We start from the raw sequence: 20935 nt of genomic DNA on the forward strand, positions 1-20935 counted from the left end.
TTATTCCCTACAAAATGTACATTTTGGATGCTACCGAGGGATTTTAAAGGTTGTTTTAGGCTAATTACAATTGTATTTGTACATGACAATGAATTCAATGGTAATCCATCATTTTGAATATGCATCATGGCAAGTGATTGAAACCTTTCTATATAAGCCTACTGCATACTTCTCTGTGATTCACTCCTGATGGAATGAAATGATATACGTGACTGTAGTGATCTGCCAGGAACAGAAATCTAGAAACTCAAAGAGAAGGACCCCTGACAGTTTTATTGTTGTTCTTTTGTTTTGAAATGTGTAAAAAGTAAATGATACAAAAGTGTAGGACAAGAGTGCCCTCTAGTGAATAATGAAGATGTACACAGAGAAAAACTACCATCCATAGACTGTGTCACCAAGGCTGACTGTTTACAGTACACAGGTAAAGTAAATCAAAATGAATTCTAATGGGGAGCCGAAATGCATTTGTGGTAACATTATCAGTGCAGAATGTAGATATAAATTAGGTATGGGTCTTATTTTCCATAGCATGTTCATCTAAAAGAAACATAATACTGTTCATCAGCAGTGTAAAAAAACAAAAGAAGCAAGCCCAGTAACTAATTCACAATTCATGTCACTATTTCAGAAGTGATTCAAGAAACCAGTTTAAAGAAGAAGATGAAATCAGTCTTTTAGAGCTCATCGTGCTGGTAGGTGAATTCCCTCGCAGATATAAAACCATCGTTATCTTCGTCCTCATTTTTGAAGATGTCCTCTACCATCGCTTCATGATTGGTGTCATTGGGGGAATATCCATGTTTCTCAAATTCTTTCTTCAGGTACTCTTTTACCTGTAGCGTAGACAGAATGATAATGGAATAGCAATTAAAAAAAAAAATGCATTTATACACTGCAAATAGAAAAGCAGTTTTAAAGAATTTCACACCTCCTCTCTGCAGAGCTTCCAGTCGTCATTGAGATCCATCTCCTGGAAAGACTCGTGCGACCTGGGACCATTTCGGATCTCCATGAGCTCGATGTCAAAAATGAGGGTACTGCCTGGAGGGATCTTGCCTGTTAACAAAAAAAAAAGTAATTATAAGAAACAGGCGCATAGGACTGGGGGAAAGGGGACTGAGTATACAGGGCTCTCATGTGAGGGTGATCCACAAGGATACAAGAATGAATAGCGGATGCGATGAAGGTCCAGAATGTTGTGCTATGCCCCTGAATAGAAGCACAGACATGTTATGGTGTAACACAACAAGAAAGGGGGAGTCAACAGACCCTCTCCAACATGTTGTTGTGTCTTACTCATAGTCTATGTTACCTTTTCCTTCCTTGCCATATCCCAGAGTTGGAGGAACGGTCAGTTTTCTGCGCTCTCCTGTGCACATGTTCTTCAGACCCTTATCCCAGCCCTTGAGCACTTCTTGAATCCCAAGAGTGAACCATACTGGATTTTTATCCCCATGTTCGCGGCTGCCAAGAGTAACAAAGATGCATCACAGTTTTCTTTCAGAAAGAAAAGTTCAGTACACACAGAATTGATATCACAAATATGTACAATCAAGGGTTGAATAGCTGCCGCCTAACTTTAAGGACTGGTATACTGAGGTCTGACAATATAATAATAATAATAATAATATATATTGTTTATAAAGTGCACAGTTACAGCTATAAGCAGTGCATTACATGGTTGATCCAGGATTAAAACATTTCTGAACTTTAGGAAAATAAATAAACAAGACTTAAGACTGTGCAAAAAACAAGCATATTTGAAAAGATACATTTTAAGAAGTGATTTAAATAGCGGCGATAGTCCTATTGACATGGGCTGCAGCATATTGCAGTCCATTAGATACATATATTGCTTTTACAACGTGTGACTGACTACCCTGCACAAGGAGTGTAACACAATTGCACAGCAAAGCATGCAGCGTTATTACAGTTTCTAGCAACAAATTACCTGGAAAAAAACAGGGTGCCATTACTTTCCAAGAATCCCTCGTGATGAACAAGAAGCATGTCGCCATACTTTGACTTACGGTAACACATGAAGGGTTTATGTAAAACTTCAATTTTCACTTCTGGCTCTGGCAGTTTCCCCCCGGTAACAAACACAAACAGTGAGGGCAATATCGAACAAATAGAAAAAATATTCATTTTGATAGCTCACTTACTCGCAAAATTAATTTAAAAAAGGCTAATTTAAACCTTTTCACAAAATGCAGTACCTAAAATAAATACATGGCAGGAATGTCAACTACGTGGCAGCCAACTTGCACGAGAACGCAACCACTGTTAAGCTGTTTGCCCTCCTTCCTCTACTATTGGATACATGAATTACAAAGCTCCGCCCTTTACCTATCTACTCTTATTCTATTGGTTATTCTTTGTGTCAATCAACACAATCCACACCCACAGTACTTAATTCCCTCTAATGTTAATGGCAGGAGCGGGCGGAACGTCATCAGAGCTCGATTCACAAATAAGTTTACGCACTTTTATCTACGTAGCTGGAATGTAAAGCCCAGGACGTTACTCCACAAATCACACTCGGGCCCCGATGGAGTCGCTGCAATCAGCTGTGCATCGTATCTTGTTGTGATAAACAAGTAATGAACGGCAGAAACACATAGTTAAAACAATGGAGGGAATGCTGCATAAATGGACGAACTATATTAGTGGTAAGTTAATCGTGTAGCGTTTTTCGGTTACAGTGCTCGTTTTACGGTAGCTAGCTAGCACGACAACGTCATTCACTTGTGTTGAGTTGGTTAACGTTAACAGGCGACGGGTAAGCTAACGTTAGCTACCGTCAGGCTTCAACTATCGGAGCTTATGCACCGCTTTAAATTAACAACCTTTTAATTTGACGTTGCTACGTTAAGTTAGCAGTTTACCGAATTAGAAGTTAACCGTATTTAAGTCGTCTTAACCGGTAGCGCCATTGTAGATAACGTTAGTTCCCCACCATCTGTCATTGTAATCTGATTTAACGACTGCTTAACGCTAGCTAACGTAAGGGTTAACATTAACTCTTTACAAGTTCATGAAGCGGTTTTTTTATTGAGTTTTTCTAATTGATTACCGATATTGAAAAGTGAAGTAACGTTACCCATGCTCGTTAATAAACAATGATTAAACAACTATAAATGACTCTTTCTTTTTTCAGGTTGGCAACCTCGTTGGTTTGTGCTTGACGGAGGAACTTTGTCTTACTATGACTCTCAAGAAGATGCGTGGAAAGGTTGCAAGGGCAGCATTAAAATTTCCGTTTGTGAAATACAAGGTCTGTATGGCTCACGTTGTCCTGTCTGCTGTGTTTCATTGTGCAAAGTGTTTGTGAGTAACTGTCTCTCGCCCGTTTTGTATGTAGTCCTGACAAACATGTCTCCCCGTGTGTGTGTGTGTGTGTTTCTCATTAGTTCATTCCTCTGACTCCACACGAGTTGACCTGACCATACCAGGAGAGCAGTACTTTTACCTCAAAGCCATCAATGCAGCAGAGAGGCAGAAATGGCTGGTGTCACTGGGAACAGCCAAAGCTTGCCTTACAGACAACCGAACAAAAAGAGAAAAGGGTATTTGAATACTACGAGTACCCTTACACAGCTAGCATTCTATTGTAAAAATGTTGTGAACGGTTTGTCGTTGTTATTATTGCAGAGCTCCAGGAGAACACGGAGGCATTGAAAACTAAGATGTCGGAGCTCCGGTTGTACTGTGACCTTCTTCTCCAACAAGTAAACAAGATCAAGGAGACTGATGAGCTAGGGGACACGGCGGAGGTAAGCTTAAGGTTTGGATGAGCTGATGAAATAAGAGAAGCTGCTGTTGGTGTGAGACTGCAGTATAGGGTAGCAAGACGTTCAACTGTTGTGTGCCTCTGCGTACTGTTGGGGTTTAAAAACCAAAAGGATGAGAGCCTGCAGGCCGCAGGGACTTTTCTGCTGCGAGCTTCCTAGTGCGCACGCGCATCAGAAAAATGGACTGGATCCGGTTCACAATCAATAACAATATTTAATGTACTACACAAAGTTCACTTACAAACGGAATTAACTATCAATAGTAATGTTCTCGAGAACAGAGACCACACGCACGCATCTCACTCACAGGTCTGAATTCAGGTACTGAAAAACGAGAGCGGATGTGGTCTGAGGAATTCGCTCCAGAACAGTCTCTTATATGCCCCGACAGTTGGAAATGTCCGAAACAGTCATAGAACATCTGAATGACCCTCCGTGGCGATTAGTGATTGGCTCCATTTGACTTCTGTCCCCTCCCATTATCGATCCTTTAGCGAAACAGCTTTGCTCCTTGAAAAACATCTTTTCTTGACTCCACCTCTGGTCAGCTTGTCCTCCACTGACCACATCCTCCATTTGCTGCATGTCCCACTCAGACTCCCTATCTGACCCTCAAACTATTCTTACAGTGTTTTAATACCTTTAGTGACTATACTTTTATGATTTAATACATTCAATTAGTTAATATACTGTAACACATAATATCTTCTATAAGCAACAATATTCTAAACATATTGTGACTAACATATTATTATTGTGACACTTCTACTCATCAATAGGGGGGTTATTTAATCGTACTTATAATGTGTTTAATACTGAAATTCTCCACAGTACTTATAGACCGGACAGCAAGCAGTTATCACAAGTACATTTTCTCTTCTTATTTTTCTTTGTTTTATATTTAGTTTTTTAATAGATTTCAGCAGAACAACACACTTGCCTGTCAGGATATTTAGGGGGAGTGTCGGCTAATGTGTGTGTGTTTGTGTGCCCCTTTCAGACAGGAATAGACACTGGAAACATGGTGAAGTCTACGTGTACCACTTTCCTCAAGACTCTAGAGGAATGCATGCAGATAGCAAACCACACGTTTAGTTCAGATGTGGCGACGCAGAGTCCACCAGGATCTCCTCCAGTAGCCGCCATCAAACCTCAGAAGGTACATTGATGTCACCACTCCTGTATCAGATAATCTAGTAAAATCAGCATTACTTATTTAATTATATATATTTTTAACACCCTAATGTCTTGCTTCTCCAACAGATTAAACCTGTCAATCATTTAAAACAGAACCTTGGAGAAAAGTAGGTTTTCTTTCATAATGTATTTTTACTTCCTACACTGCTTCTCCTTCAATTTTTTTAAGTAGCACTCAGGACAGTGAGGTGAACATTAAATACCCGTTCAAATGTTTTCTGTTTATACGATAAAACATCATTCATGTTGCATTTCTGTTGCACTAGACACTCAAAATAAGTGCGTTCTGAGTTTTAACATTGCACGCTCAAAATTGATTCCAGATGGAGAGATTTGGCTGAAACCTCAGGAGAAGTAATTGCACAGGACAACCAGAGCCTTGACTCTGGAGCCGAAGGACCAGATGAGCCTGATAGACCAGAACACCATCATTCCCCATCAGGTAAGTGAGGTGTCCAAACCACTTCACTTGCTCTCTGAACTGAAACCATTCCTGCATTCCATAAATTAAAGACCACACACACACACACACACACACACACACACACACACACACACACACACAGCCCAAAGAGTTGTTGTGTGTACATCATCTGACCTCATGGATAGATTATTGCCTTTTAGAGAGCAGACAGTGATGGATGCCCCAATTACGTTATTGCACTTCCCTTAGCAGTAACACAGGCGTTATACAGGGGAAGTCTGTTTTATCTGTAATACATATACTATCTCACTGTGAATACAAAGATACATTATTTGAAACACACAATAGATTTTTAAGTGTGCTTATGAGGTGAAGGGATTAATTTTATTACATAGGATTTTCTTTTTTAATGTAATGTAGCACTTTACTGGAACTTAAGAGATGTTTTTTATGATTTGTTTTGTTACATAATTGACATCACGTTATTTTGGTTAAGGCAAAAATACCAAAACAAAGCGATGGTAAAGAAAAGCATTTCAAGAAGCCTGATGTTAAATCACAGTCTGATGTAGTCTCAACTGAAACCAGTCACACTTTACCACACCCAACTGTGACATACTGAACCATTCAGCCTATAGAGGTCAGTGCAGCAACGCCTCTACGCAATACAAAATGTATGTAGTGCTGCTCTTGAAGTTCATATCATTTTACTGAAATACTGACTGATGGATGAGCATGAATGTCTGTGTACCCTGCCTGTGGTTAAAGAGAATAAGTCTACACGATCGTTGTGCAAGTCATCAAAGTGCTGTTCGTCTACTCTTGTCACCCAGATGTCGATGGCGCCGACAGCAACAGGTCAGTCCACGAGGAGGGAGTCGATCCTACTTCACACACTACCCAGAATACCTCTGGGACTGAACACTACGAACAACCAGCAGAGAGGGATGAGGAAAACGAAGCGGATGATCAAAAGGAGACAGAACAAGAGCAGCCGCACAAAGTGGACCAAAGTCAAGAAGGAAGGAACAACAACAAGGAAGCGGCCGTCGTGCAGCCTCAGCACCAACAGGAAGCTGTTCCAGACCAAGAGGAGGCTCAACGTGAAGGTGAAACCTCCAGAGATTCACCAGATTCAGAAGACACCGAGCAGGTGGAAACTTTCTTCAGCACAATGAGTCACAGGTATGAAAATGCTACTCAGGAAGGTCACATTCTTTAGGACACACGCGTTACTGTGTGATCGTGTGTGGTGTTTTACTGTGACAGTATTAGGGTTGACCAATCCAAGCTATATGTAGTATTCTTGTCATGGAGGCACTGCACTTCTGCTGCAACTTTTGACTAAACTGCACAGTTACTTAGTTTGTGGAAATATATTAATTGTGTTAAAGTGTTGCACAGAATTTATATACAACAGGTTTTGGAACATTTTAACTGAATCCATTTCACGATGTCATTATAAGTGTTTTATATTAGTCTGTTCTCTCTTGATCACGTGACACAGAGAGGCCCTCATCTGATATTTGGGTTTGTAAAGCTTCTTTGTTTCACTCTGTATTTCAAACATATTTTATTTTCTCTTTTTAAGACCTTGAAGAGTGTTACTGAACAATGGACAAGCGTGTTAATAATCAATTATAAACATTATTATAATGGGGGAAAAAAATCATTGTCTCACTTAACCAGTATTTAACTGCAAGATGTGACTGTGTGTTCATTTTGGAGTTGGTCTTTTTTAATATTGATGAGACGGTTTAAGATGAACAACAACTCTGTTAAGTTGTAGACAAAGTAGCAGAATAGTCTCAGGTATTACGGTCAGGCACAGAAATGCATGGCACTGTGTGGATCATTTCTCTGGCTTGGTTTTTGACATTTGTACCCTTTTCTGTTTTTTTCTTTCTGTTGGAGTTGATCAAATAAAACTGACTGGCATACATCCCTCTAATATATTCTCCTGTTTGAATCTGTTCTACTCTTTTAGATTTAGTGATATAAGACTGGACGACGGCAATGGTATCCCTACACAAGAGTTTTTGGACTCATGCTATGCACTAGTACCTGTATTAGGTAGGCCGGTCACTTTCAGTCTCTACTCTTGATCTGCCTCTTTGCCTCTTTCTCATGCTGCACCTGTGCTCATTTCACCCTTTTATAGCATTCATAAGGAAAACTTCTTCCTACTATTTTTCTTGTCATTTCTGCATGCGCTGTCATTTACATTGTCTGTACTTAATAAGGTGACAGCTTTCTGTCTTGGGTTAATAATCGCCAGCCTTTTCTTTCATGCCCTCATTATTTCCCTCTGCACCTTTTCATTGGTTTTCTTTATTCTTTGTTGCCTCACAGTCTATCTTAAGTTTATTGTTAGCTCATACTTGTTCCTGTGTCGTAGTCTGTGTGCACTACACATCTACATGTAGATAAAGGTGGTCTGTCACAGTAACGATACAAACAGCTTGCAACGTTGAATTTGTTCACATGTAAGATGGCCAGGATACCAGAGCATTATGTTTTTAATATGAACAGGGCTTTTATAAAGGTCCTCTTTAAATGTAAAACATTGGAAATCTCTGTTTGTGACTAAATATATATCTAAAGTGATGTCAACTTTTGCTCATGTCTAGCTGTGCACGAACATTTTCAGCCCAAATGAATGACAAATCTTGACCCAGAATCCATGCAGCATGCCTTCAGAATTGGCACTTAGCTCTTCTACTGTGTCACAAGCCGTTACTATTTTCCCATTAAATCTGCAGTCAAAGGGTGAAATTGTCTTCTGAACATTGGTACACAGGGTTTTCTTCCCTCTTTAGCATTGCTTAAAACACTGTAGTCCTAATAAGATGACATGCAACTAAGAATCCTTTCTTTCATAAGCAACAAGTGAATGCTGATGGGTTTTCTCTTCTCAGACAAGCTGGGCTCCACAGTGTTTGCACCAGTTAAAATGGATTTTGTTGGAAATATCAAGGTATGTGTTCATGTCATTGAGAGGTTGTCTTAAAGCAGATTTCACTGTTCAACAAAAGAAATGAAGGCATAGCTCTTCAAAAGTGGCTTTACATCTACATGTAGTGAGACAAACAGGATTAATCAACATTAGTACTGAAGCACCCACTACATAATATTTCAACACAGAGATTTGCTGTAATAAGTGAAAACCAAAATCTCAGTACTAGTATTCTTGTTCTGTCAGTGTACATTAGATCAAGTACTGTAACTTATTGAGCTCTTCAAATAGAGTCCTTTATCATTTTGTCTGATCAGAGTCAGAATGATGACTCCAGCTCTTGTCACCATGTCGACGTCTTTTAAACCCTGTAGAAAATTCATCAGAAGCTGATGTCGGAGCCCGACAGCTTCCCCACGCTACAGTCCATCGTTCTGTACGAAGTGCAGACAGATGTTGCTCGGGTGCGTAACTCTGCCACCGAGGCTCTGCTGTGGCTCGGACGAGGCCTGAAGTTCCTCAAGGAGTTCCTGGCAGAGGTCAATGCGGGAGAACAAGACATCCAGGGTGCACTAAGTGAGTCCGATTTCTACCATGAAAAAAGATACAACTCAATGCACGTTCAAGATCCATCACCTTCTGTCTATTCTCTCCCCCAGACAATGCCTATGGAAAGAGCCTCCGACAGTACCACGGCTGGGTCGTGCGAGGCGTTTTCGCTGTAGGTATCTCTCACACCAATGCTTTCATCTGTTCTTGGAATGTGTGACTGTCAAATGTTTTCTATTTCCCCAGTTGGCGCTGAGAGCTGCACCGTCTTATCGAAGTTTCGCCGCTGCCTTAGTGTCGAGACAGGGCGACGAGCTGAAGGGCGGCTTCATCAGCGGCATGCACAGGGACCTGGGAGTGTACCTGCCCGCCATGGAGAAGCACCTGGCCATCCTAGATGCCCTGTATGAAGAATACAACCTGGAGTCCGATGAAGTGGTGTGAAACTCGGAACAGAGAGAGGAGCCGCATTCAAAGGAAGGACAGAACCCGACTGCTGAAGGATGGTGCCGGATGCATCTTTGTGTACAAAATAGTGTGAGCATGTCCCGTGTCAGTGTGAGGTGTTAGCAGTGGTTGTACAGCTCTACAGCAGTGGAGGCTCTCGGTTTGAAGAAGGTATCAATGTCTGTATTTAGGAGCAAGCAATAACAATGGAGACATTTATGGTTTTTTGAAGAGACTCCAACCATAATGATTCATGGTGACATTTGTTTCTGGTGCACATTGTGTGGCTGTATTGTGGCTTGTTATGTACAGGTACATAACCTCAAGTACTCTAGTAACTTTCCCTGGGAGAGCATTTGTGATTTCCCTTCAACTGATGAGAATGCAAAGACATTTTCTAATCAAGATTGTCTTGGATTCATGAAACCGGGTGATACTTGCGACTAACATTAAGCACTTGTTTGACAAAAACAATGTCAGATTGTTCCAATGCCCAATATATATGTATGTATGCCTTAAGTATGTGATGGGATAGCAAACTGGGCGAACTTTTAATGTATTATGTAGAAAGTTAGTTTTTGCACTGACCATTGAAAGCTATGGCATTATGATGACTTTCTTTTTCTTTTTTTCCTGAAATGTCAAAACAAACCCTGCAGGTTGACAGTGTTTTGTGTTACATCACTAAAATGTTACGAGCTATTGCTCTGGAGACTTTCCGTGGGACCAAAAGAAGCTGTCATGTGACTGGCTTTAGCCTTTGAGTACCGTAACACACGAGAATAAAGTGATACAGTGTCGCTGTTTGAAGTACTGACAACTGCTGAATACTTTTGTGGACATCCTCTGCACAAACCAATGCATAGAATGCATTTTCTCAAAGTCTATTTATTGCGTCCTAAGTTATAAAGTTCACTTTGCAGTCCAGCTCTGGTGGGAATGTACGGGCATTTGTATCCATAGAGCATGTTTATTGCGTGCATGGTTTTATGTATTAAGAAACATTGGTGCCAATGGAGACTGAATATAGGCCAAGGACTTGAATTAACCGAGTTATTGAAGAATCCTAAAGTGGATCGATGAAAAGTTCAAATACATTGCTTCTCCTTCATCTCGGTACTGATAATGAACAGTAACATTCAGCTGGTCTACTTCATCTCGTCCATGCACTGTTCTGCAAATAGTGTTGTTACCAGCCCTGCTTCATATTTTATGTTGATTCAATAATTAAGAAATGAGTGGTAAGACTTCAAGCTCCCAGCCAGGTTAAAGTTTGTCCATCATGTCAATGAACCATTCAAACAAAGCAGGAGCATCCTCATAGGGCATAAGACATACTGTACCACATAGTATTTTGAATTGTATTCTAACTTTTCTTTTGTTTTCAGGAATGCATACAGTAATTCTTGAAGTAAGTCATTTGCAGTATAGGTTTACATCACAGATGGGCTGATTTCATGTTGCAAATAAACCTCAATGTTTTTCCATTGTGATATTGTGAACGTTTGATTTGGTTTTCTATGACTGTATATAAGATGCTATTTGATTTTTACATAATAAATAATGAAGTTGTCTTGGTGTGTGTGTCCAGTCCTGTCGTAGTCAAATATGAGGTCTCAGATGTCTTTATCAGATAGTCCAGAGGTAATGTTTCATTCACAGAAGAGAAATGTCTTCACGTTGCCGTTTCATTTACCTGGCGAAACACTGCTTTCCTTTGATAGCACCTTAACACTGCTCTGTTAATCCTTTATCCTTTTGTCTTTGTGACTTTATCCAGGAAGCCTTGTGGAGGTTCCCTATTTATTGTGCTTCTCCTGTTCTTGTGACACTGAACTCAAATTGAGTGTATAATTGACCCTCACTTTTCTGCATTTGCTTGCTTGTTAATCAAACAAACCAACGACTATATAAGAGAATAAGCAACAGATGGTAAATCTGCACAGGTGTTTCTCTAAACAACAGTGGCCCTGAGCTCAAATAACACCTTTGCATACTTTGCTGTGAGAGTTTTGCATGTGGAGCAGTAGTGCGTCCTCTGCCAGGACCACAGCACCCTGCATGCCAGCCATTCCTGCTTATAGGTCAGGGATTTGCACTTGCCTTAGGCCAACAGCTGGGCACCTCACTGTTTCCTGTCCCCATGGTCTCATTTGCATCTCCCCTTCTGCCACAGCTGCAATGCTACACCACCCGACCTGCACTAAAATAACTCCTTTTGTTGGGGAAAGTGATTTCACTTCACCTTGAGACAGCTCAAAGTAGAACTTAACTCCATCACCAGCGTCTTTGAGAGAGAGAGAGGGGAAACCAACCAAATATTGAAAACAAACAGCTGGTAGTTAATAAATTAATTCGTAAGAGAACTGTTTCAGGTTCCCAATCTCCACAAATAGTAAACTCCAATTGTTGGATTCTTCTGTGAGCACAGCAGATCTTTTCATTACAGAGCAGTCGAATGAGGTCGGCCACAGCATCTCCAGCGACATTTAGTGCTGTACAGAGACATCTGTGGTACAAATCTGATTGGCCTGGTCAGGGGAATGCACATGATGGGACAAATCAACCAAGGTAAGCTTTTACTTGGGCATCTCAGCAGACAAATTGCCCTGATGTGATTTAGAAAAGAAATATAGCATGCTAATAGAGTTATGTGGTCGCGTCCAAACCGCAAATATCTCTGTTGCAACACTGGCTGGTTGCCCATGCCCAACCTGTATCACTGTGCCTCATCTCCAGGCACAGACTCCGCTCTAAAGGGGGCTTCATCGAGACAGAATAAAAAGCTGAAAAACCCATTGCCATGTCTGAGAAAACAGCGAGAGTTCACTGTGCGGTCTGTCGTCTAATGCAGCACTTTGCAAGGCACTTTGACAGCATCTCTTTTGCACTTGATAGATATCTGCTTTGTCTGCTTTTTTGCTGTTGGTTGTTTGTTTTTTTTACAGTGAGTGCTCTGAAAGAACATTGGCTTTTTGCACAGCATCCACAGGAATCCAATGCACAGGAAGCAGAGCTGCTGAAAAAAAAAAAAACCCTGACGTAAGTTTAAAGATTCATGTGTGTAAAGCAGACCGACATGTTTGAAGGATTTTAATTTATTTTTAAAAGTATCCACAACAACTGTATAAATCATATCTGAGCAATGAAACAAAATGAACTCACAGCGCAAACTATATTTCATAAAGCCTTACAGTACGTTACCACATGCATGTTATGTTTCAGCATTGTTGTGCATACACAGTGCAGGATATAGCACAGCAGCACAGGCCACAGACAGAACATTCACCATAGTTTACAAAAGGTATTTCAGATTTGTGCAAGGCACAGTTCATCACTATCATATAAGCTGTGTCATACATACTTAGCTACACTCTGGGCAGAGCAAGACTGATATTTCTTAAGATGCCATGGTTTACAAAACAAAAGCGGAAGTGTTTCACACCCATTAGCACTGTATCACAAGCATGCGGAGACAATATAGAGAACAGTCTTTCTCTTTCTTTTTACAGAAGAATCACTTTATAACACCTGGCTCCATCTCAGTGTGGCTGAGAACAGGTCTGCCTTGGCACAGCGACTCATACAGTAGCTTATGGAAAAGTTCAGCTTATATCGGCAAAGTCATTTTCACAATTCGTGCCAAACACACAGCAGACTACATCTACACTGTTAAGTATACTGTTAAGTTTCTCTGTTGTTGTATATACTGTAAGACAGAAAGACTGAATAAAGAGGTATTAGAGTAAATACAGTAATGATGACCTAACAGACTGGAATTGAAATCCCTCCCCCTTTAGCAGGTGCAGACTATCCCAGCCTTCCCTGTGCAGTGAGAAAATTAAGAACAGTTTCAAGCCTTCATATACAGTATATTTCATTTCTCACAGAATCACAGGGAGGAAACTCAAGTTATCTGTGTGCTTCAGCGTACAGTCACTGCCGTATCATTTACAAAGAGTAGCGTGGGGGTGCCTGTGAAAGGTGCTGTGTGGAGCTACATTACCTGTTGGTTCCTGAGAAGTTTTTTTTGGATTTATGAAACCTTGTCGAGACTGAATGTCCCTGTCAAGCACAGTACCACCACAAGCTGATCAGGCCAAGTCGGTCTCCTGGTGTAACAGTCTCACTGCAATATTACAAGTGCAGAGCCCATGCACCTCTATCTCCATTCTACACACACATTGAGCTTTTACGACTACTTGCTAACTGAAATTCTTGTTGTGATATTGAGACGACACAGTACGAGCCTTGTCGTGGCAATAATGAGTAAGGTGAGGGGTTACATGCTTGGATAGTGACAGCTGTGGTCATGGTCTCAGTAATCCCAGCCTCATGCAAATGCTGCCATTGATGCTGCATTAGAATACCTGAGGCCATGGCTCTGGATGTCCTACTGCCTCTCTTTCTCAACAGTATCTGGGTCAAGATTAATACGCCTCTTGCCCGGCTACTGCTCCTCTGCAACATCTCCCACTGGCACTTAATTAAGTCTCTGCATGGCTGTCACACAACTGTTGCATCCAGAGGCTGATGCACGGTGAGGAGGCCAGTCTTAAGTCCTGCTTGTTAAGACTGAGTGCAGTTGTCCTGTGCATTTCCTATGTGTGGGTGAAAGTTGTCACCTCCACTGACCGACTACAACTCCGGGGAGCTACTTGGCACTCCAGCAGCAATACAGAGGAGTTATATATAGTATATATATATATATGTTTTGTTTTTTTCTTTCATCATAGAATCATTGGCTGCCTCTACCTTCAGAGTCTCTTGCTTGGAGCATTATTGTTCTTTTTTTTTTTTTTGCATAAAAATATTCCAAATATCACACAGAGGATCCCGCTGCACTGTCCAGCTTCCCCCTCAAGTGAAGTACTTGCAGTTTGTGGAGTCAATAACACAGTATGGTGTGCACTTGAGGTGACCATATGACCTGCAAAGAACATGAGAAACAAGGTTTCGGTCAGTTTAACATATCAACAAAAGACTTCTCATTGTTGTCAAGATATAGTTGCATACTGTGCTTACCCTGGAAGATATGAATTACATGTCTGGTATCCAAAGTCCTTTCCATCACACTCCTCAGCGCCCTCATAGCGGTAACCGTCTCCACAGTAGGCGTGTTTACACTCTGTGGTAAGAGGAGACAGCAGGGGGGGGGGGTGATGTCATATGTGCACAGCAGAGCACAACCAAGGAGCTCTTTTAGACCACCTAACGTGGACGCTTGACTTACTGACGCAGCCGTCAGTGACGACTCTGTTTCTGTCGTCACACTCCTCCCCAGTGGACATCCGCACAATCCCGTCACCGCAGTAACCCTCATCGTCAGGTGCGTTTTCCATGGACTGGAACGGAGTCAACTGGAATGGAAAAGTCTTTTACAAAGTTTTAAAAAGTTGAACAAAATGGAACAAAAGTGCTTGAAAAGTCGCCGTGTGTAAAACCAGACGAAATAATCAGATTCCGCTGCATGCACCGATACCTGGATTGGCAGCCAGCCATCAATGTCTTTGAAATAGAGAGATCGCTGGTCTTTGCGGAATGCAAGAGCGTTATCCGTGTGAAGGCTCTCCAGCTCTTCCTCATTGCTGACAACGAATATCTGAATGAAAGGCAAGGTGAAGAAATGTACTGTCATGTTTTCAATACTTAGTGTATATCCAATTATATGGTTGAGTACAATTTTGAGATATTAAGCATTCAAATTTTGGATCTCAGCTTGCAGTATGTGTCTCAATATCACTCTCTCCAATACGCATACTTTAACTTTCTAAACTCTTTGTCTTTGAAAAATCAACTCAAAAGTTATTAAAACCCAAGTAAAAATAACATTGACTGAGATGTTACATACATACAGTGTAGCCAGTACGTTTTAACTGTGATTCGGTACATCAAAACAATACTGTACATAACTTTTTGCATCCGACAAGACTTAATTCCTCACCGCTGATACTTTGGGATAGTTTCCTCTGGAAGGGTGATCATCAAATGGAGAATTACTGAGAGAGCCACAGCTACACTTTCCAGGAGGCCCTGGTGGACCACGCCCACCCTTTGTTCCAACCATGTATAGTCCTAAACATATGAAGAGAGGAGAAAAAATATACTAAACTAACTGAAGTGAAGGGGATGATACAAATACCATATGTCATGAAATGTAGTGTCTCTGATTCATTTATCAAGAAGCAAAACCAATCAACCTAATTCACGAGTAAACCTGATCAAACAAGCAAATGTCACATTCATCATCTGGTGACTTATTATTTGGAAAACTGCAAGGAGGCTCGCCATCTGTAGCTCCATTTTAGCCACATGATGTCATGAAGACAGCATCTTGTTTCACCTCAGGAGATAAGGTGTCTCTGCTGCTATGTAAGACTACCAGTGTTACCTCTTGCACTGGTCTAAAGTCTGCTTCATTTTGCTGACCGGGGTGTCAGCTACTCCTCCCACTGGGAGCACAGCCTTTCACTCACTCTCAGAGAAAGTGCAGAGCCAAATACCAAAAGTGGAGGTATGTAAATGTGTGTGCCTTGATTGAACACAAATCAATGCAGTCAAGAGTTTTTAATCTGTTGGAAAATGGAAAGGGTTCTCACCTGGAGCAGGTGAACCAGGACGACCAGGGTGGCCTGGAGTTCCCTGTGGGCCTGCAGGTCCCATAGGACCAACACTGCCTGTGTCTCCTTTACCTCCCTGAAACACAATCAAAACAATGCACAAGGCGGTCGGATTTTAAACGTTTCTTTACAAAAAGGTTTAAAAATCAAAAGGTTGAAACTAATACTAATATACTGATACTAATCCTGAATGTGCAATAGGACATTTTGAGCATTGAAAAGTATTTTTTGCATGGCCATAAATTACATTTTGAAGAGAAATGATCAACAATCTTCTGTTCTCAATACGTGCGTGAGTATATAACTTCATATATTGTAAAGCGGCCTTGGGTCCCCTGAAAGGCGCTATATAAATTAAAGTTATTATTATTATTATTATTATATATCGCTGACATGTCCACCAACTCCTCACCTGCTTGCCTCTCTTCCCTGGTCGGCCAGTGGGTCCTCTGTTTCCTGAGATCCCAGGTTCTCCCTTTGGACCCATTTCCCCCTGCACACCAAATCACATCAACTCAACATTCATTTTGGTCGTATTTGGAAAGTTGTAATTCTGCGGAGAAAATTCAAAACTCCTTCTTTGTTTCAATGTGTTTCTCACTTTCTGTCCAAGCATTCCTGGGAAACCCATCGCACCCTGCGGATAAAGAACAGTAACGCATAATATAACTTTGATCATGTACAGCATATACTGTATGCACCATAGTGCTGCTTCATTCATTCCAAATGACCCCTGTGACTGATTAAATCTTCCTGCCTTGTCGCCTCTCACTCCACTTTCACCGCGATCTCCTCGAGAACCCTGATGGAGCAGATGACAGTGTGTTACCTCACATTAGATGTTAAACAATATATCTAATTGCATTTTCTACTGAATGATAACAAACGGTTTCATACCTTTTCACCTTTATACCCGGGTAAACCCTAGAATTAAAGACACAAAATATCCAGGATGACAATAAATCAGTGTGAAGGTGAGACCATGCCAGATCAGTGTAGTGCATATGTATCTCATACCCGTGGCCCAATAGGTCCTCTGGCTCCGGGCAAACCCATCAGCCCCGGGTCACCTTTCTCACCCTGATGCACGGAAAAACATTAGACATAAGACAAGTGTGGATTTGCTTTATTTATTTCGACACAATATTACCCACAGCCCAAAGAAAAAATACTGTGCAGGCTTTGAGTCCAAGCTTCTTTTGTACAATTTCAATCAAGCATTCATATAGAAAACGCTGTTACATAACAGAGTATTTCATTGCATGGGACTGAAGACAAATAATAGCTGACACTCATTGACCTTGTATTGGCACTTACTGGTCTCATCTCAGAACATATTTTGTATCATCTACATTATGAGGTCTGACTTACTCACTTTGGGCCCACTTGGTCCAGGCCATCCAGCATGTCCCTGTTTGCCAGGAAGTCCAGGAGGACCTGTTCGACCCTAACAGCAGACATCAATTTTAACACATGATCTCAGACGTAGAAATATCGAATAAAACAATTGCTGCCACAGCTGAGGAAGCAGTAATCTGATTACGAAACCAGGGCCTCTTGTGCCTGTTAGCTTTGCAGGTAAAAAAAAAAAAAAGAAAAAGAAAGAAAAACAATTCAAGCGCAGGATTTGCTGCATAAGCTGACAGCCTGCTTGCTCCAGTATTTATCAGACACTGCTGCACATGTAGAGGGAGAATGACTTTAACGAGCCCTGTCACTTTCCTCTCTTTAATTAAATGATGGGCTGTATATAGAACAGGAGCCCGTGCTTGTGGGAAATAAAATGATTTATGACCTGGCTGGAGCACTAAGCTAAATTGCACCGCAGTGCTGCAAAGCTGCTCAGTCAGGCCACCAGCCAGTGAGGCTCTCCCACTGGGCCGCTTTTGCTGCTCGACCACAGCGACCGATCGTTTAAGGAGGTCACTTCTCTTCCGCCTGCCTTGGTCAAATGCTGTGTCCTGAGCTTGCAATAAAGCTGTGTGGGCTTGTTCCTTCTGTTCTAATAGAAAGGGAGGGCCGTCTGACGGGGAGGCATGGTGCTGAATGTCTGTGAGGGGTCAATGTTGAGGAACAAGCTTCCTGTCAGTGCGAGGAGACCATCCCTCTGCCATCGAAACGGCAGCAGATCTGCCTCCCTTGCGTCCAGTCAGTGTATCTGTGCTGTCTCCTGTCAAGGTTGTACTTGCACGCAATTCCTTGATGTACACAACCAGGCACTGGCAGCACTCTGAGTTACAGCTGGAGGGAAGGCGGAGGCACGGTATCTCATATTTGAGTAAATCCACTTAGCGGAGAATATGGAGTGATTAATGGAGACTCTCACCTTTTGCCCAGGTCTTCCGATTTCTCCCTGACAACAGGATGCGGAGGAGGGGACAAGGACAGTGGCTATTCAATACACTTCCAGCAAGCATCTTTCACTCAGTTAAACTTGAGCTTACAAAATAATTAGCAGCTCGTAAAATGTATTATAAGATACATAAATGAGATGAGACAAGGACATGGGGAAATAAACTGCTTACCTTTTCTCCCTTGGGCCCTTCTAGCCCAGGTAATCCAGGTGGACCCTGACAAACAGGAAAATACAATCAAATGATGCCATATGCTCATAAATCTCAGAGATATCCATCTCAATTTGTTTTGTTGTCCACAACTTCCCACCACAAAGTCATGTCTGTTTCTCGAAGCCCACAGCGGCAGTTTCAATGAGCTGAAGGCTGAGTGGCCACTATTGATTTAAAAAGTGCCTTGTGGGTCTCTTTTGATAAACTGAAACGCTGCAGCAGTCCAGCTGGTGCTGTAACAGTCTGAGTCGGGCAAAGCTTTAACAATCATTTGATAAATCAGTAAATGGTCAAATTCAACTTGTGAAATGCTGGCCTATCAAAGGTTGGACTTGAAGCATCTATTGGACCAAAATGTATTTACATCTTTCATCCACAGAGTAAACACATGGACACATGCTTGTTTTTGGTAATCCCTGGAATTTACGCAACCCCAGTACGCCTTTTCGGGCAGACAGCACTTGGGACAGTTTCTGAGAATGATGTGTGGGGCACTGGCAGCCAGTGGAAAAAGGCTATTTGTGTCAGAGCTAAATGTAGAGCGTTAATGTGCTGCTGTGTTGCATGGGCCAGAGAAATCCCCATCTCATGCTTTGCAGGAACTCTCAAGTTTAAGAGGAGGTGGGGGTAATATGTTCTTGGAGGACTAATTCTTAACACCTTGGATCACTAGAGACAGTCAGTGCTCACAGTGAATCCTACGTACTGTAAGTCAAACTGTGGGAGGTGTGCTAGAATGGTGTAAAAGACGCTCATGCCAGATCTACAGAACACTATTCATGCTGTGATAACCATGATATGTTTGGGAAGAGTTTAGGATCCTACCTGAGGACCAGAGGGACCAGCGGGCCCGCGGGGGCCTCGGACGCAGGCAGAACCTTTGTCCTCATGGCCCGGCTCTGACTCACCACTGTTATTTGAAATGTCTTCATTCTGGAAAATGAAAACACAATTCTGTATTTCTTTTACAGCTTTGACTGTTTCGACAGAAGCGAGTGAACAGAATCACATCTTTCCAATATTTGATGTTGATAAAGAATCCATCCCATTCTTGACAGAACAATTCACAACCCACAGCAAGAGATTCGTTCAGCCACTTCTTCCTGCAAACAGGTTCCAGCATCTGAGTGCTTTAACGGTTTATCATTCGGGGGTCAAAGACAGTAAGTGTGGGGCGGTTTGGATATCACCCAAGGACACATCAACAGTCAGATATTCCACAATAGAGAGTCACGTGACTTCTACTCACATGAGCATGGCGGCGCCAAAGTGAAGGGGGTGGAGGAAACAGTGGGGGTGGAGGCAGACTCAGTAAACAGCATGGGCTGAATCTCTTCTGCTGCTCTGGGGATCGGAGAGCTGTGCAAGGTGTGCATGCAGTCACACAGGCGATGATGCCAGGTGTCAAAATTAGAAGAGGACAGTCGGAAGTCATGTTTATGTTGTCTTAACGTCTGCAACAACTGAATGTGGAGCCTCTTAATCAAAATGAGAAAAGTGACACTTAACTTATGACACATTGACAAGCACGGTTAACTGGGGTACATATAATGTGACATCTTGCCAACAAATATCCCACACATCCAGTAGAAAATGGACAAGTCAAAGAGGTTAGAACATGCAGGAGCAACATAAGGGACAGGTAAACGGGTGCAAACTATCAAGTCATGACACCCGTCCGGCAGAGTTGAAGCTGAACACAGATATGAAGTGCCTGTGATCTCTCACTGTAGGACTGGAGCTGGTTTTGCTATTTATAGAGGCATTTTCTGTTTACCTCATGGGCGAATGAAAACAAAAACAAGTGTATTTTACATAGATAATGAGCCTAAAATGGATCCAAAACCGAGGCATTTAGTATCCATGCTTTTACAACCCAACTCTCTCAACACCTGTGCATGCATAGTACTGTATGTACAGTACACACACACACACACACGCACACCGAGAGAGACTCAGATACTATTCTTACCCACTGGGAAGGAAACAAAGCTGTCCAGAAAAGAGGATTGAGCCAGGCCATAACAAAACCACAGTGGCAGATACAGTCCAAGTGTTAGAAGAGTCATGCTTCTCCAGATAGTTGCCCGACTTTATCTCATCAGCCCTCACACGCTGCCTCTCTCTCCTCACTGTCCTCTCCCTGTGCTCCCCTCCTCTCGCTGCTCGCTCTGCTCCGTCTCCTTTACGCCCTCACAAGAGGGTACGCCGACCAATGCCCATTAAATCTTTCCTCTGCATCAGTGTGCGCTAAAATTACAGGAGACAGCCCGTCAGCTGCTTCTAGTGCCAATATTAGATCTCTACTACTGCAGGGGGTGTCTTTTGTTGTTTCCACTCTAACAGGGACACTTATCATGACTAAGCCACGGTGGTGG

At 42.0% G+C, this 20935-nt stretch overlaps 3 protein-coding genes across 4 annotated transcripts; 1 reads left to right on the forward strand and 2 right to left on the reverse strand.

Annotated features, from left to right (window-relative positions):
* Positions 1 to 258: 258 nt before the first annotated feature.
* Positions 259 to 2279, reverse strand: fkbp14 (FKBP prolyl isomerase 14). The gene is made up of 4 exons (XM_079275761.1): positions 1955 to 2279; positions 1316 to 1467; positions 932 to 1059; positions 259 to 836 (listed from the first exon to the last, which is right to left on the reverse strand). The coding sequence occupies exons 1-4, from the start codon at positions 2149 to 2151 to the stop codon at positions 678 to 680; spliced, it is 636 nt and encodes a 211-aa protein (XP_079131887.1). The 5' UTR covers positions 2152 to 2279; the 3' UTR covers positions 259 to 677.
* Positions 2280 to 2536: 257 nt separating this feature from the next.
* plekha8 (pleckstrin homology domain containing, family A (phosphoinositide binding specific) member 8) lies at positions 2537 to 10899 on the forward strand. Its single transcript, XM_079275118.1, has 13 exons — positions 2537 to 2675; positions 3164 to 3280; positions 3417 to 3572; positions 3658 to 3779; positions 4798 to 4956; positions 5061 to 5101; positions 5318 to 5436; positions 6252 to 6603; positions 7406 to 7491; positions 8337 to 8395; positions 8749 to 8950; positions 9034 to 9095; positions 9170 to 10899. The coding sequence occupies exons 1-13, from the start codon at positions 2636 to 2638 to the stop codon at positions 9365 to 9367; spliced, it is 1713 nt and encodes a 570-aa protein (XP_079131244.1). The 5' UTR covers positions 2537 to 2635; the 3' UTR covers positions 9368 to 10899.
* Positions 10900 to 12458: 1559 nt separating this feature from the next.
* Positions 12459 to 20715, reverse strand: colq (collagen-like tail subunit (single strand of homotrimer) of asymmetric acetylcholinesterase). 2 transcript variants are annotated; one of them, XM_079275406.1, is made up of 17 exons: positions 20530 to 20715; positions 19807 to 19916; positions 19383 to 19490; positions 18516 to 18560; positions 18317 to 18343; positions 17366 to 17437; positions 17008 to 17070; positions 16888 to 16914; positions 16748 to 16792; positions 16592 to 16627; positions 16403 to 16483; positions 15970 to 16066; positions 15315 to 15445; positions 14853 to 14972; positions 14604 to 14730; positions 14396 to 14498; positions 12459 to 14300 (listed from the first exon to the last, which is right to left on the reverse strand). In XM_079275406.1, the coding sequence occupies exons 1-17, from the start codon at positions 20624 to 20626 to the stop codon at positions 14231 to 14233; spliced, it is 1359 nt and encodes a 452-aa protein (XP_079131532.1). In that variant the 5' UTR covers positions 20627 to 20715; the 3' UTR covers positions 12459 to 14230. The 2 variants fall into 2 exon arrangements, with proteins under 2 accessions (XP_079131532.1, XP_079131531.1); XM_079275405.1 differs by having other exon boundaries at positions 14604 to 14745.
* Positions 20716 to 20935: the final 220 nt, after the last annotated feature.

This window comes from Melanostigma gelatinosum, assembly GCF_949748355.1.
Source record: "Melanostigma gelatinosum genome assembly, chromosome: 9".
Taxonomy (NCBI): Eukaryota; Metazoa; Chordata; class Actinopteri; order Perciformes; family Zoarcidae; genus Melanostigma; species Melanostigma gelatinosum.